Source organism: Jatropha curcas, chromosome 9, assembly GCF_041381405.1.
Source record: "Jatropha curcas cultivar XTBG-Jc1 chromosome 9, XTBG_Jcur_1.0, whole genome shotgun sequence".
Lineage (NCBI taxonomy): Eukaryota > Viridiplantae > Streptophyta > Magnoliopsida > Malpighiales > Euphorbiaceae > Jatropha > Jatropha curcas.
In genome coordinates, this window is record NC_143159.1 from 26,252,947 (window position 1) to 26,269,150 (window position 16,204).

The 16,204-nt window shown below is 34.7% G+C and overlaps 1 protein-coding gene and 2 pseudogenes across 3 annotated transcripts; all 3 read right to left on the reverse strand.

Moving 5' to 3' along the window:
* Positions 1 to 44: 44 nt before the first annotated feature.
* LOC105638798 (transcription initiation factor IIE subunit beta) lies at positions 45 to 3,020 on the reverse strand. The gene is made up of 5 exons (XM_089726156.1): positions 2,655 to 3,020; positions 2,043 to 2,300; positions 1,260 to 1,385; positions 1,000 to 1,116; positions 45 to 656 (listed from the first exon to the last, which is right to left on the reverse strand). The coding sequence occupies exons 2-5, from the start codon at positions 2,298 to 2,300 to the stop codon at positions 318 to 320; spliced, it is 840 nt and encodes a 279-aa protein (XP_089582282.1). The 5' UTR covers positions 2,655 to 3,020; the 3' UTR covers positions 45 to 317.
* Positions 3,021 to 3,433: 413 nt separating this feature from the next.
* LOC105640620 (B3 domain-containing transcription repressor VAL1-like) lies at positions 3,434 to 9,551 on the reverse strand (annotated as a pseudogene). Its single transcript, XR_016322694.1, has 12 exons — positions 9,453 to 9,551; positions 9,184 to 9,285; positions 8,040 to 8,686; positions 7,832 to 7,928; positions 7,547 to 7,722; positions 6,153 to 6,232; positions 5,986 to 6,043; positions 5,611 to 5,891; positions 4,918 to 4,967; positions 4,700 to 4,813; positions 4,526 to 4,593; positions 3,434 to 4,360 (listed from the first exon to the last, which is right to left on the reverse strand). The product of XR_016322694.1 is annotated as a B3 domain-containing transcription repressor VAL1-like (transcript).
* Positions 9,552 to 11,935: 2,384 nt separating this feature from the next.
* On the reverse strand, positions 11,936 to 14,836 carry LOC149493918 (phenylalanine N-monooxygenase CYP79D16-like; annotated as a pseudogene). The gene is made up of 2 exons (XR_016322727.1): positions 13,861 to 14,836; positions 11,936 to 12,705 (listed from the first exon to the last, which is right to left on the reverse strand). The product of XR_016322727.1 is annotated as a phenylalanine N-monooxygenase CYP79D16-like (transcript).
* Positions 14,837 to 16,204: the final 1,368 nt, after the last annotated feature.

Consider the following 16,204-nt stretch of genomic DNA (forward strand, 5'->3'; position numbering starts at 1 on the left):
TTAGTTATTTTTGTGGAATTAACAGATTTTTTAAAAAACTGGGAAATCTGTAGATTGCTAAACAAGTACTGAAAATCATTCAATGGAAAAATATTTTTATTTATGGAAAAGGAAAATTACTTCTTTTTTTTTCTTTTTTTCAGAAGAGGAAAACAGTTTTCGAATTTTAAAAAATCCATTAAAAGCAAAAGAACATATGAGTGAGTGGCGTACATGCACCCCTTAGTTGCAGGACACCCCTTACCATTTCAATTATGAACCAAACCATTCTTATTTCAGCAATCCTGCAACCCATAACTTGATTTGACGCGAAATTTCTAAGAACCAAGGTTTCGAAAAAGTTCAGGAAGATGAGCATTTGTTAGCTTAGTCCTCTTGCTGATCTCATGCTTCTTCTTCTTGTTCTTTGGCTTGGAGGAAATGCCCTGCACCTGGGCAGCAGCCCTCCTCTTCGCGGTGTCTGTAGCGGGCTTCATGCCATTCTTTATTAGATCCCTCTCAATATCGAGCATATCATGAGCCAATTCAACCCCCCGAAAAAGCTGCTTAAGCTCATCATCCACCTTAATATTTGCCCTGGGGTCGTTTGGATATGCAATGTCCTCCTGTGAATCATAGTTCGATAGCAGCCAAATCTTGCCAGCAGCTTTCAACGCCTAGAAGTATGATATTAATTACTAAAGCCTCAGTGCAAACAAGCTCCCGTAGAAAGTACAAAATTTGAATAACAAGAACAAATTCACAAATAGAAAAGCAAGAGCAAAAATTTTCGTACAGGGAAGGGGGAACTAAGTGCAAGACAGTACACATCTGAGAGTAATCACCAGAAAAATAGTTCCATCCTAGTGGCAATACAGACAAGGTTATTTAACCAGGAAAAACGTTCAAAGCTTGACGCAATATTAAAGTCTCATGCTCTCAAAGTTTCAGTCATGGAACACCAAACAAAAAGATGTAAATTAACCAAAAGAGAGAAAAGTATTAATCTATTAGATATACCTGTAAATCCTCCGTCACAGCTGGGTATGCATCCTTGAGATCAATAGTGGCAATGCCTTCTGGAAACTTGCATATCAAGGAGAGTAATTGGTTCTTGTCCTTCAAATCATGCTTTGACTATAAACAAAAACCCGAAATTCATCTTCTATGAAAGGGGAAAGAAAGGTAACTACTGAAACAGTAAGAAGGTTTTGATTAATTGCTTATCCAAAATTGTGCAGATCTATTACGATTTGCAGACATATTATATTAGGAGTCACCTTGTAGGAGAAGCACCTCCCATCATAATTAACTTTTGGGTTGTTCCTCAAACTGTCAAAGACAGTTTTATTGGACTTGACATCAACAAAACAAGCGTCATTTATTTGTTCTGGTGTAAAAGCCGTCTTGTCTGCAAACATTAGAAAACATACGTGATGGTTAATCGCTTACAGCTTCTCAACTTGTTCCATAAAGATTCAAACACCTCCTTACAAAGCCTACAAATGTCAAGAGAAGCTAACAAGAAAAAGGAAACAAAAAAAAATTAAGAAAACCATCACATGGAACACAAAATTAATGGAAGAAACTCCTTATAGAATGAAGAAAAGCAAAGCAAATAAGCATCCTCAAATGTTTAAAACATTTCTTAGAAATGCTCACAAGTCACACGTCTTCGCCATATCAAAAAATATACCAAAAGAGAACTGAAAGAGAGGAGCAGCAAGGGAAACGAAACGAAACAAAATAAAAAATACGAATATATGTTTCATTTGATATATTAAACCTTTTGAATTTTATGCATAAACTAATGGTAAAATGGCACCAAAAAGAAGGAAAATGTGTGCTGGGAGGAAGAACTGGCAAAAATCTTCCCCAAAATCTAGAACATCACCTTTCATTTCCATTTTCGATAGACTAATTTCAACAGAGAGTTTACAATTAGTTGTACTATCAATACCTTGAAAAACTATTATGAACATCATTTTTTGTATATAGTCATCACAAAAAAAAAAAAAAAAAAAAAAAAAAAAGAAATTACTAACTGGAACTTAGAATTGAACCTCAAATAGCAGGCCTATCACACGCTTCATCTGAGCTCCAACAGGAGCTTTTCGAATACTGTTGATGTGTTGGAGTCTCTCTGTGTCATTTGAAAATTTGACAGGTGGACCTGGAGTTCTAGTATTTGTTACTGTTGATGCAGCAGGGATAGATTTTTGAGCTCCAGTGGATTTAGAAGGTCCAGCAATGTCAGCAAGGGTGGATTGGCACTTCTCTTGCTGCTTCTTGAATCTATCTAACTTTTCATGCAAGGCCATCTATGGAATAGAAACAAACTTCTCACTGTCAGTCTCAATCACTTTCTCTCTTAATTTCCCATTTTCCTTTAACCAAATATGTACGTCTCTGTTTAACTTTGTCTCATTCTTATCATCTTTCCATCATCAAAATTTGTAAATCTGATACCAGTTTGTGTGTTTTATGTTATAAATTGAAAAAATTTTCAAATAGACATGAAAATATGCACTAATTATAAGTTCAAGCCATTGAAGTAAAGAAATGTAAACGAAAGAAAATAGAAAATTAACAATTATTACTCAAGAAATTCAATTCAAGAAATTAACTCTATTTCATCAAATGAACATAACATTTATGATCAATCAAGAACTTACCTTTGTTTTAAGGAATTGACGAAAAATTGAAATTTTGCAAAGCCTCAACCCGAAGGTCACAATCTAACCATCAATAACAAGGAAAACAAGAACATAGCAGAAATGCAGCAGCAAGGAGCGGTAATCTGGTAGGTCTATGACCTTGGTTTAAATATATTACCTAATGAATCGGCCAAGTTTCCGAACGAATTTCGGGGTTCTATACGATATTCTCTGTTTCGTTCGGAAAACTTGTTTTCCAATCACTCAGAAAGGTAAGAACCGACACGTCCGGAAGTGCACTTGCACATACAGAAATTAATGTTTGAATAAAGGTAAAATATGAGAAGAAAAAAACTGAAGAAAATGTAAATGGACGTTATTTTAGTATTTTTCTTTATTTAGGAAAAAGATGGCAAATAAGAAAAATTCTTTCAATTCGAGGGAAAAATTGAAAAAATCGTAAAAATAATAAAATGTTCTAGATATGTTATTTTAGAATTTTTCTTTATTTAGGAAAAAGATGAAAAATAAGAAAGATTCTTTCAATTGGAGGGAAAAATTGAAAAAAATACTAAAAATAATAAAAAGTTCTAGATAATCAAAAAAAAAAAATATTAAATTAAGTCTTGACATTAGACACAAAATTAATTTTTTAGCATGATTAAAATAATACTTTTCAAGATAATTCTAAACATTCGAAAATCCAAAAAAAAATTCTCCGATTAATTTATTTTCCTTATATTAAAAAAATAATAATAATAAATTTATTTTCTTCCAAATCTACTAGGAATAAAATCTACTAAGAATAGAATGTACAACTCATTATATTTAGAGAGAGAGATTGAAACGAAGAGCAAATTAAACATTACAACAAAACTACATCCTGTGTGACTAGTGAGATCAGATGTATGGTATGGCACCACCCCTTTGGAGAGGAATAAGAGAGAAAAAAAAAAAAAATTACACTTTGATAAATTATGGAATCTTTTTGAAACACCACTTTAGTCTACATTCCACAAAAGCATTCTTAATCACCTCTACTCTCACGATCCCAACCGATAGATGCCAGAAATGCTTCATCAGACAGCCGTCTCAGATTCTCACCATCAGATTGTGAATGGGAACAGGATCCCAAGCTCGCCTGCCGGTCACACATCAAGCTTGAAAGCCCATTTTCCTTGATATAATTGTCAAATGGCATGTTGGCTGCATCAGCAAGGTCCATTATGCTCAATCCTGGGATGTCCATCTGTATATCCTCGCCGTTAGGATGACAATTTAAGTCTATTTGCCCAGCACTGGTTTCAGCCACCTCAGTTTGCTTTCTATTTGGATTTCTTTCATTATCCAACTTATCTGTAGGTGACATTTCAGAATCATCCTTGCAGTCATTGTTGTCCACCTTCTGGGAATTTCCGCTTCACGTTCTGATTGTCGTTTCTTCTTACGTAGCACGAGTGTTTTGAAGCGATGCTTTACAGTCATGCACACATTGCATGTACATGTGGGTTTGTGCTTGCCCTTACCACTGGGAGGTTGAATGCAGACAATGCAAGTACAACCAGGACGGTGCCTTGGATGCTTTGTCGTATCTCCAACTGATGGCTCACCTGTATCACAAATATTGTCGCCTAAAACAGCAGCACTAGCTAATGCATCTAATCCAGAAGGCTCACATTCAGGTGATGCCTTGCGTCTCTCTACAATCCTTCGCTTCTTCAAATCTGTAAAGGACATAGCATGGGACAACAATATCAACAGGCTATTATATTATTTACCAATGAGATTGACCACATCATATGATGCACATAATAAGAATATTTAAAAAATCTGTAGAGGTGGTTCTTTCTCCCATTGGTAGGCAGAACACTTCAAGGGAATAGTCAAACCTTTGCTCACTCTCAGAAGATAATCTAAATCCTTCAGACTCATCTCCTCTGGTGCCGAACACGAACACCTGGAAGGAAAGTGTAGACCAGAAAATAAATTAAAAGAATCTCCACTCGTGATAGATATTCACATGAAACTTTCCAAAATACTTAAAAAGAAGACGTAAGTCACACCTGCTTGAATCCCAAACATTGTCTGAACAGGTCCACTTCGGAGGGAGAAGAGCATCTTGCGGCAATTTTCGCCATTTGGAGCAATCATCACATTGAGCCCATTGCTCCTGTCCCCTGGCCCAGTGTTCAACAAATTCAGGCGCAATATACGATTTATATTTAGCAACCCTCCTTTTCCTCAATAACGAAAGAATAAAAATGAGTACACAAATTCTTACCCAGATGGTTGATCAGCAAATACTGTCCTCTTCCCAAAAACTGGTGGCTCCTAAATGACAGCAAACATGTTTAATCAAAAAACAAGGTAGATTTTAAATATTTGTTTCTTCCACGCGGGCAAATTGCAAAGACAGTTACTAAACCCATTTAATTTTAATTCATCCATGAAACCTCATTTTGATTCATTTCGGCTACTGACAAGTGTATCAATTCAGTCCTCTGTCAGGTCTCCACAAGGAGCACTTATAAGAGCTTGTGGCAGAATCATTAAAAAATTAACAAATAAAAAATAAATTAAATAAAATAAAATTAACGCAACACAGGCACAGTATATTCTTTTGTCTAGGGTTGCCTCGTTCAGCGAATCGAAAAAACAATGACAAACCTTCTAGTTCCACCATAGTGCAAAATAGGGACATTTTAAGCAAATATGGAAGCATGTGTTACATGGTCTAAGCTATCAAGGACATTCCTGCCATTTGGGTTCCGGGAACAACCACATAAGCTTAATGTTAGTTGCTTAACAACACCTGGCGGAAAATGCCACATTTATAACCTTGCAGAGGTTTAGCTGCTTAGTTGAAAGTTGGAATAATCTGAAGTTAAATAATCAAACTAATACAAATGATCATTCATGCAATTTACCCTTCTGAATCTGTCACACCATCAATCCATGCATAAGATAAACAAACAAACATGTTGAGTTCGAGAAACTTACAATCATATTCTTCAAATTCATGGTCCTCAATAGCAACAATGCTCGGCTTTACACTAGGGGGTGGGCGAAGCAAGTCCTGCGCTTCTTCCCATGTAAGTCGCAGCTCCAAAGCATCTTCACTATTCATGAGTAATCGCTTATTCTTAGGTCCAATATTTCGAGTTCTTTTCTTCTCTGACGTTGGTTGCAGCAGTGCATCCCCATTTACCCTGCCTCCGTGATTCTCACTCTTGTTCCAGCCAATATCCCCATCAGCTTAACTCAAAAGTTCAGAAAGAATTTAGGTGAGGATTCTTGCATCCTTTAAGAATTTGGAAAAGACCAGAGTAACCACTTACTGTAACAATACCAGAAAAAGAAGCTTCGGTGATAGCAGCACTATTAGGAATTGTAGATGTTTGGGCATCCTGTTCATTTAACAAGAGCATTAAGAATACAAAAGTTTGCACCACAAAGAAAAGACAATTGGCAGCTGAAAATTGAAGAAATAAGAGAATGAAATGAAATGTGGCTAACCTGTGTATCTAAAGAGTTGTTTGTAGCCTTGCGAAATCCCATGACAAGTTTGCCTCCAGGATCTATCCGGCTAAAAGTTACTGCAATAGAAAAGAGGTAAAATTAGGAAGAAAAAACAGGATAGGGTACAACAATCACATCCGTTAAAGGGACTCGAACCAAAAATATGACATAAACCAGACTATCAGAGGAAAAAAAGTGCATTAAATACCAATCCATCTTTTTTTTATTTAAGATGATAATTTTTATAATTAAATAAGTTTTAATTAAAAAGGGAGACAAAATAAAGAATATTAGAAAAATAAAAAAATAGAGAAAAGCCATAATATTTAAAAATATTCTGACAAATTTTTTTTTTTTTAAAAAGGTATTTGACAAAACAAAAAAATCAGAACAAAATTTTTTTTTTTCAGCAGTTCACGTCACTTTTCTTTTCCTGCAAGGAGTTTTAGATTGACTTTTGCATGCAAGCATTAAAGTGTGAAAGAGAAGCGTTGCAGTCGGCCGCTTTGGAGTGGGAGTATAGCGTTGCAGTCACAGAGAAACGATAGACAGAACAGGAGATCTGAATGATTGAATTGAACCCCTAATTTTTTCTTCCTCAAATACCTCGTTTCACTTTCCTTTTGGGCCTCATCAAAATCCAGCCTAAATACCCATTATTTTGTCAAATAGATTAGCCTAATTGCCCAATTGCACAGCAACTTTGAAATCATTCAGATTCTACCGATTCCATCAATTTTACCGATTTTACTTATTGTAAAACTATTTTAGAATGATTTCATCGGATTCAAGTTTTAGGGAACTCACAATTTCGATAACATTAACAATGGTAGCCGTCACCCCAAATAGATTATTGTTTCTGAGGCAAATTCGACACTCTAATTTACTGTTACAGAATCTGAACAGCAGTCTTCATAATTTTGTTCAGTGGATAGAGGGGAAGAATCAAAAAAGAAATCCAGAAATTTTATGGGAGTAATTTCGAAAATTTTTTTTGAGGTACAGGGATAGGGGCCACCCTTTACCTCCACCACTGATAAGTTTCATGTACTACAAAATCCGAATAAAGTTTCTCATATTTTTGTACTGTTCACTCACTTTCTGTATTAATTAAGATAGTGTTTCATAATACCATTCAGCACTCAGAATAACTTGAAATTCATACTTAATACAATAAGTTAGCGAGCTTTTAAAGAACATTGCGGTTTAGCATGTGAGCAATCAGGTATCAATTTTAACATGTGAGCAAGAGATATCAAGTACGTATTCTTATTCACTAAATTGCATAGACCATATGCTCAATCATTATATATACCATCCAATATGTGACACATATATTTAGCACCTAGTGACTAGTATCAAAGTATAAGCAAGAATAGAGAAAAACATACTTGTATCACCCGCTTGCAATTGCATAGACTGTATACAAGGGGTTACACCCTCCAGGACATACATCCTGCTGTTAATTATTGGGCCAAAAAATGAACTGAAATGTCCATTCTCTCCCCTTCACATCTTGAATCCTTAAAGGAAGGCCTTCAGATTCAGAAATGGGAGGAAAATATGACTGCAACAGTTTACATTTTACAGGAATACAAAAGAAAAGGAATGGGAAAAGGAACGCTGCGGGGGAGGGAGCAGAATAGGAAAAACAGGCTAAACAGGTAAAAACTTACTTCAGCACATGCCTTTGGGAGAACTAGGCGACCAATTCGACCAGCATCACTGGCACTGGGAACCTTCTCAAATAATGGGACAATGTTGGAATTCAAACTAGTAGATAATATACTTAAGGTCAACAATTGATAGTCTAGTATAAACAACAGCATACATTTCACAGAAGCAGGTATACTAAAAAATTTAACTTAACAAAGAAAAGGATACTCTCCAGATAACTGCTGCAGCTCTTGATCAGTGATTCTTGGCCAGTACCTGGGAAGTAACTTATTCTTCCCCCGTCCCGCAGCAGGTGGTCTTGCAATTCGCAGCTCAGAGACTGCAACCTTATTGGTCTCTGAACGCCCAGCAAGAACCGGTTTTGAGGGTTTCGGAAATATTGGACGAGATCTTTGCCCTTGCTGAAAGGGAGATGTTTTGCTTTGCTCTTTTCCTTCAACAACCCCACAAGGATATGGAGCAAAACTTGCCGTTCCTGATGGAGCTCCCATTGACATACTCAAGGATGGCTGAGCATGTGATCCATGGATATCTCTCATATCTAATATTGATGGTTGGGCAAATTTAGATTGTCCAGCTGATGATTGAGCAGCAGCTGAGAACCCTGAGCTAGCTTCTACAATTTGATGCATCACCTCCTCTTGTCTGAATTGCCCCAGACCTGCATTTGTGTCAGCTCCCTCAGACTGACATAATAGGTTGGGTGCATTAGCCTCCATGAGTCTGCACAGCTGTGCAAGTTTTCCCTCATCAAAAGTACGACCAGCCACTCTATTTTCTAGAGGAGTTGATTCCAAATCACAGGCGTTATTTATTAACAAGCCAAAACCATTAGGAATCTCATCACTACGGATCTACAACATGAGAAAATAAGAGGCACAAACAAATGTTAGAGACCATTGCAAGCTCCACATCTCTAGCAGGTAAATTCTAGAACAAGTGTCAGCAAAGTTATCATTAAACATTATGACAACAAACCAAATGTCAGGGATCTATATCTAAATGCCAAATTTTCTTATAAGTTGAATAAGTTTCCCCTCAGCCCTTTTCCATGATCAATAACTATCTCTATACCATTAGAAGTAAGTAATAACCTTGAACCCAGATGACATATAAGAGAATATAGGAATATCACTGCAGAAGGAGCCATGATTAGGACTTAAAAGTAACCAAACGAACAACACTTATAATCTATTGACATTGTTTATAATGTAGCTGATGTGTATGTAAATCAATGTTTCATGCCATATTCAGAGTATGACTAGCAGCACTAGAGAACTAAAAGCCAAGCAAGCCTTTACAAAGCACATTGGTTCTGACAATTGGAAATGCTAGGTGCAATTAATCTTACCGGGTGAAGTCGATAATTCTTTGCACAGCTCGTACAACCAACACCCCCAAAATCCAAAAGTTGAAGCAAAGACTTAGAAGCTATGCATCCACAGTGGAGGCGCTGCCCTGTTAATTGTAATTAGACTTTTTTTTTTTCCTTTTTTTTTTTTTTTTTTTTTTTGTAGGGGAGGGAAGGGGGGTTGGGCACATCAATTTCACTCGGGTAAAAAGGTTTAATAAAAGAACAAAAGTATCTGAACGAAAAAAAAAACTAGATTATTGGCCTACCTTTTCACTTATATAACACTCCCTCCAACCAGATTCCTCCAAGTGATATGTATCACAGTAAACTGAATTCTCATATGCAGATCTATGGTTAAGGCACATCCAGGGAAAAAAAAAAAGCAAGATAAGTCTAAAATTATTACATAAAATGAAAATTAAAAGCGAATAAAATGATCAACCAGAAACAAAACAGAGTTTGTGGTAAAGCATCTCACAATAAGTGCATGGAATTTAACACTGGCATAGAAGTTAAAATTTTGAAAAGCTAACAAAACAAACACTATCCCCTAGTTATACCAAGCCTCAGAAAATCCCTGTGCAGATAACCATAAGCTAAAGCAGTCTATTAATTTATAAAAAGAGAACAAGCAATCAGTTCCAAAAATCTCAAAATATACACTATCACGTGATTTTGAATACATATTACGAAGTCCACTCCACTTTCCCTTCGCTACCCTGTTTCCAGTGTACAGGTGATCTTATGGTGCAAATCACATTTGTCAGTATCACAAACTGAGTTGAGAATGTTGTGAAAATAAAAGGATATACATTAAACAAATTACTGAGGCATCCAGCAATTTGGGGAGTTCATCATATTTTATGTGCTTACAAACATTGGAGTTGAATCCAATTTGATTTCCTTAATAAATTTAACAACTTCCAGGAGCAATTGAAAGGTGAAATAATTATTATAACAACAGTCAGTAAGCTGCCTTTGGTTTGGTTAAAAAAAGGATCATCATTGCCATTTGTTACCTAATTGTGGGGCAATTTAATATTTTATTTATGACAATTTAATATTTTTTTTAATTCATTGGAGGTCCAATACGTCGAAATGACATTGTAGATTATACAATAGGATAACTCTCCCCTTAGCTCACACCAAATTAACGATCGAGAAGACTCGGACTTGAGATCTCCCACTCCTCGCACAAGTGAGAATTTAATATTTTTTTTTTGTCGCATTAAATAGTAATTAACTTTTGAATTTTTATTGTACAACATCATATATGGTCTCCACTGCAAGAGTTTTAAAACATCAAACTTCAGATAATTTAACTCCCACATGTTTCAAAACTTCCAAGTAATTAATGAGAAATTTCATCTCTTATAACATATCAGAGTCTTCATATATACTCGACCCAAAATCTTAATTAAGGCAATAAATTTATAGGATTTTCTTTATAAACACCACATTTCAATTCAAAACCTTAAGTCCTTCTCATTTATATGTTTCTCAGCTGCTCCATTATTTGCTAATATGGGATTACCATTAGAGGTGTCAGATGTGTACACTACTGCAGAAATTTTAACCTGTTGCAGAAAATTGTCTGAAATTTCCCATCCTAAAAAAAAATCATATAAATTTAATATTTCTGTCTTGAATCGTGTTGAAGTGTATTTCAAACAATCCTACATAACTTATGTAGGAGCCTTTAAAGAAGTTTATTAACAGGTGTTTGATATTGGGCAAGTAAAAAGTGTAGTAAGGGGTTGGGCCCGCACGCACCAAGGTTGGACTTTTAACTAAGTGGATTTGCCCCCCTCGTGAGCCCTGATTCAAGCTATTTTTTATTATTTTTTGGCTTGATTTTCTATTTAATTGTGAACATTGGTGAGGTTTTACGGAACAGTTTTTTCATTATTGCAAATATCTTCTGATATCTTTTGCTGGGTAGTATTAATAAATTACTAGTTTTACTTGAAAAAAATTCGATTGAGAAGAGCCTGTTAAATCCCGGAAAGGTTTTCGCATAGCTTTTTCTCTCTTTGCTGTGATTGCGAAATAATCCTTTTTAAGACGGTGCTCTCGCATGTTTCAAGTTAGGATTCTTTCTACAATCTAAAAGGATTATGACTTCCTCTGCTGCCGTCAACAACTCCTCCGTGCCCATTGCTCCTCCAGCACCTGAAAATGCCAGTGCCCTGCATATGCATGGCGTTGCTGCTGCCCTCACTAACCCTAAGCCCTCTGTCTTTGTTGATCCAAAACTCCAGGAGCTTTGAACTCATGCCAACAAAGTATGCTGACATACTATCATTAGCACACTGTCTAATGATGTATTTGATGTTTACTCGTCCTACAAGGAGGCTAAGGAAATATTCCATGGTTACCAAATAAACCTTTAAGTTGCCGGAAAGCAAAAGTTTGTCATTTACAGATGGGAGATGTCAGGAGACATAGACATCAAGGTTCAGATTAATGAATACCACAAACTACTTGAAGTTATTTTATCCTATTAGTCTTATGCCTTCGTTGATCCGAAAAATAAGAAGATAAACTATTCTTGCTGTGTATTCCAAATCATTTTTTCGGCCATTTAGTCGCATGAATAAAACTAGAGATAAAACTATACAATTTCAAGTCAATAGATGACCATGATCGGTCAAGCTTTTTATGCATTTAAGGGATTTTCTATTTGCTGCTTAATCTTAAGATATGAAGTTCACAAATCTAAAAAAATGGATAAAGCTGCTCAAAGATAAAAAAACCTGAAAAATACAAATTATATAGTCTGATCAAACTAATAACTTATTAACTTAATGATCAAAAAGTGCATGGCTTATTATGAAATAGAAGTTTAAAGGCTCAAATCCATAAATGTCATTTCTTAGTTATCATGCATGATTTGATCGTATACATACGCAGGCAAACGTGGTTTTGCGAGTAAAACCAATGGCTTAGCAAGTGTTAGATCACCCTCAGACTCTTTAAGATCAATACTTTTTCGTTACGAGGGACATTCCAAGTAAACCCTTGAAGAAGTCTTGCAAATAGCATCAAAGTAATTGAAGTCCCCATTGTCACCCCTGCACACCCGCGTCTTCCCGTGCTAAATGAAATGAAACGCAAATCAGGCTCAGTAAGTGTCACTCCAGACCCATCATTCTTGATGTGGCATTCTGGTTTGAACTTGTGTGGTTCATCCCAAATCTTAGGGTTCCGGCCGAGACCCACTCGGCTTAATAGAACATGACTGCCTTTCGGAATAAAGTAATTTGCAACTGTTGTATCGGTAATGGAGACATGAGGAATATTGAATGGCGAAACAGGGTGGAGGCGAAAGGCTTCTCTTGCACAAGCTGTGATGTAATTAAGCCGTGAAAGGTTGGATTCTTGGACTAGTCTCTCCTTTCCAACCACTTTATCCAACTCTTCTGCTGCCTTTTCGAATATCTTTGGTTGGTTTATCATCTCCGCAATTGCCCATTCAACCGCATTTGATGGATTATCCACTGTTGCTGACATTATTTCCTGCGCAAACATCAGCAAACGCCTTTCTAATTAACTTTGTGGCAGCCATTAGTGAAAAGCACACCTCTTCGTTTTAGTTCCACCTTTGTTAAACTTTAGGGTTTTTTTTTTTTTTTTTTTTTTTTTTTTTTTTTTTTGGAGAACAGTTTTTATAAGATAATTGATTTTGACAGTTAACATTTTAAACTCAAATCGTTTAAGGTATCTAGAGGACGGGCCAGACGCAGCAGAGCGACAATCGGGGAGTGGATTCCCCACGGGCATGGGGACAGGAGACGGCCATCTCGGGGCACATCACAACCTACAGACAAGACCCGCGAGACCTCATGAAGTTTGCTTTGATAACATACAATTTGAAGCAAGAGAACAGTAAAATTTGAAGCAATTATTGTTAATAAAATTGATAAGATGTTATAAAATTCAACATGCAATTACGATTAATGAAAATTTAAGCATGTGAGAAAAGCAGGTTAATTTTGGAATTCAACCAACTATTTAATTAATAAGAAAGAGAACAGTAAAATAAAATGTTACTTGATATGTTAAAACAAGAAAAAACATAAAATTTGGTAATTTTGAATCAGTTTGATATTCATTTATTGTATGGAGCCACCTACATATATTACTCCTTTTATCTCATTTTATTTGTTTCTTATTCCTTTATTTGATGTCCCAAGATGTTTATGAGATTTTTAAATTTAGATATTTAAATAATTATTTTTCTCATAATAACCTTTATAATTGTTCACTAAATGAATGACTTTGATTAATATCTTATGAGTTAAAGGATAAAAAAAAAAAAAAGCAAAATAATTTTTGTTGACTAAACTTTTAATATGCGTATTTTGTTAAACCATGCAAACAAAATGGAGTAAATCAATTAAAGTCAATTAAATATTGATCAAATATCAATAAATAAGTCAAATCACCCTCGAGAGTGAGATGAGATGGTAGGGATTCATTATCCCTTAATTAGAGGTCTCAAGTTCGACTCTTGAATATGTAGTCCTTTTAAACATTTGGAAAGGAGTGCTTTGTCCTCTTTATGGGCTTGTCCGGCAGGAATTTAAATAACTGGAGCAGTGGGCTTCGGATTCTTCCAAATAAAATAAATCATTTTAGTAAGTAGAACAAGGAGAGAAAAGTGAGAATTACTGTAATTTGAGCTTTAATCTCATCTGTAGATAGCAAAGGATTGCCATTATCATCTTCTAGAGTAATAAGGACATCAAGCAAGTCTTCTTCTTCCTTCTTAGTTCCACCCTTCCATTGTTGAACTCTGTCTTCAATTATAGGATCATGATATTTTCCTATAATCCCATTAGCCTCTTTAATAATCTTCTCATGACCACCCAAGTCAAAGCCCTCCAAACATGGCAAGTAATCAGACAAACAAAATGAAAATGAATAATCAAGAATTCTAAAAAGAGCATCAACATGCTCTGCTTCTTCAAAACCAGGTCCGCCATTCTTCTTTCCCTTTCCAAAAAACCTCTTATTAAACACCATTTTCCTAATTACATTTCCACAACAGTGTCTTGCAGCAATCCTCACATCTACTAAACCACCTTCACTGCATTGCTTGTACACGTAACGGACAAGGTGGTCAGCTCCTTCTACTCTTTTCCCAGAAAACCACAGTTGTTTCGCCGGAGAAAGCACTTGGGTCACTAAAATTCTCTTCATTTTCTTCCATTGGTCTCCGTAAGGTGCAAGAACTGTTGTTAAGTACCCCTTTGAAGTAACACGGGTAGACATGGTTATGGGTCGGGTGGCAAAATTAGAATCTTGAGCTTTCAGGAACTCACAGCTAATTTTGGGGCAACTGACGGGTATTACATGAACATTCCCAATTCGGACACATGCAATTTCAGTGTCCATTTGTTTCATGAGATTGTTTATCCATCGAAAAGTAGGCTTGTTAGTTAACATTGTAGGTAAGCAGCCAATGACAGGCCATGGTTTCGGACCAGGAGGTAATTGTTGTTTGGCTTTTCTGTCTTCAGAAGGTGGTTTATGGGATTTTATCAAGTAATAAATAAATAAGATTATAATTGGCAGTGGAATAGCTTGGGACGAGAAGCTCATTACAGTTGTGAAATGGCCAGTGGTGCTCGTTGAGATGTTACTGAAAAGTAAAACAACAAAGAAGATAACGATTAAATTAGTGTATGTTAAAATTTTTTAATGATATATAAATAAATGAAATTTTATTTATGAAATATTTCTGAAATTCATTTATAAGTTTAAATTTTATTTATGAAATATAAATTAAGGTATTCACTTATTAAAACTTTGGTGAATGATACCTTATTTATTTGGATTTGTGTTCATAAATCAATAGTAAAGAAAGATCAAATTTTCTTATTGTATACTTTTTTCAATTTGGTTAATTAAAGATGTTGTTCTTGTAGTATGTTTAATATAAAATACTAAGTATAATTAAACTAAATCATTACCTAATTGAGAAAAAGAAATTAATTGCATCTATATAGTTCTAAAATTATTTGAAAATATATAATAATTAATATCATAAGGTTTGGAATAATAATCAAGGACATTTCCTATCCATTTGGTACATAAATATTTCACCATCAAGTGATATGTGTTTTTTTATGAAAAAATATTTTGAGTAAATAATTTTTTAATTGAAATCATTAATTTGTTAGTTATATGCCATATAGTCAATTGACTGATTATATTTTGGATATAATATTTCATGTAATAAATATTTCATAATTAATAAAAGACAATTATTTATCTTTTATACTTTATCAAATGAATCTCGGTAAAAGATAAAGTCCATGAGATAATATTGTATTGTAAAAATAAATTATAATGTAATTATAATTATGAGTTTTATTTTACATTAAAACAATATCTATAAATATTTTTGGTTGAGACTCGTACATATTATCTTCTTTCCTCTGTGAAGGGAAGCAATTGGTCTCATAATTAAGCTAAGTATATGTGATATTTAGAATTAATATGTATGTGCTTGTTATTTAAATAAGTACTTTGAATTGATCTGCATGAAAATTTCATATGGAGAGTTATTTGTGTCTATGGAATACTCAAGTGATAGTTGTGTAAGTGATCCTTTAACTTGAAATCACTAAGTTATCTTATATAGCGATAATTATATTTTGATTCTTCATTTACATTATTCATTTATAGATAATAAGCAATGATGAATTGGACATATCAGAAACTATATGGAAATACTTGTGTAATTAAGATAGGATTCATCACTTTAGGTAAATTAGGAAAAATATTCTAATTGTTCTCTATTAGTATTGGTTAAGAAATCATTATGCAAGGTAAAGTGAAATTAGCAAATTAGATTTGAAATTTCATTCAAATGATCTATAGCTAAGATTAAAAGAACTAAAATGATTTAGTAAAGTAGATACACTCAATGCCTAATTATTGAATCAAGACTTTAATGATAAAAAGATATTAATTACACTGATAAATCATACACTCAAAGGTTAAGTCA

What these genes read in the sequence shown, in the direction of transcription:
- LOC105638798 (XM_089726156.1), bottom strand. Translation starts at nt 2,300, where the DNA reads ATGGCCTTGCATGAAAAGTTAGATAGATTCAAGAAGCAGCAAGAGAAG. An exon ending in TGATAGGCCTGCTATTTGAG is followed by an intron (nt 1,386 to 2,042) that starts GTTCAATTCTAA and finishes TTTGCAGACAAG; the next exon opens with ACGGCTTTTACACCAGAACA. An exon ending in CTGTGACGGAGGATTTACAG is followed by an intron (nt 657 to 999) that starts GTATATCTAATA and finishes TCATACTTCTAG; the next exon opens with GCGTTGAAAGCTGCTGGCAA.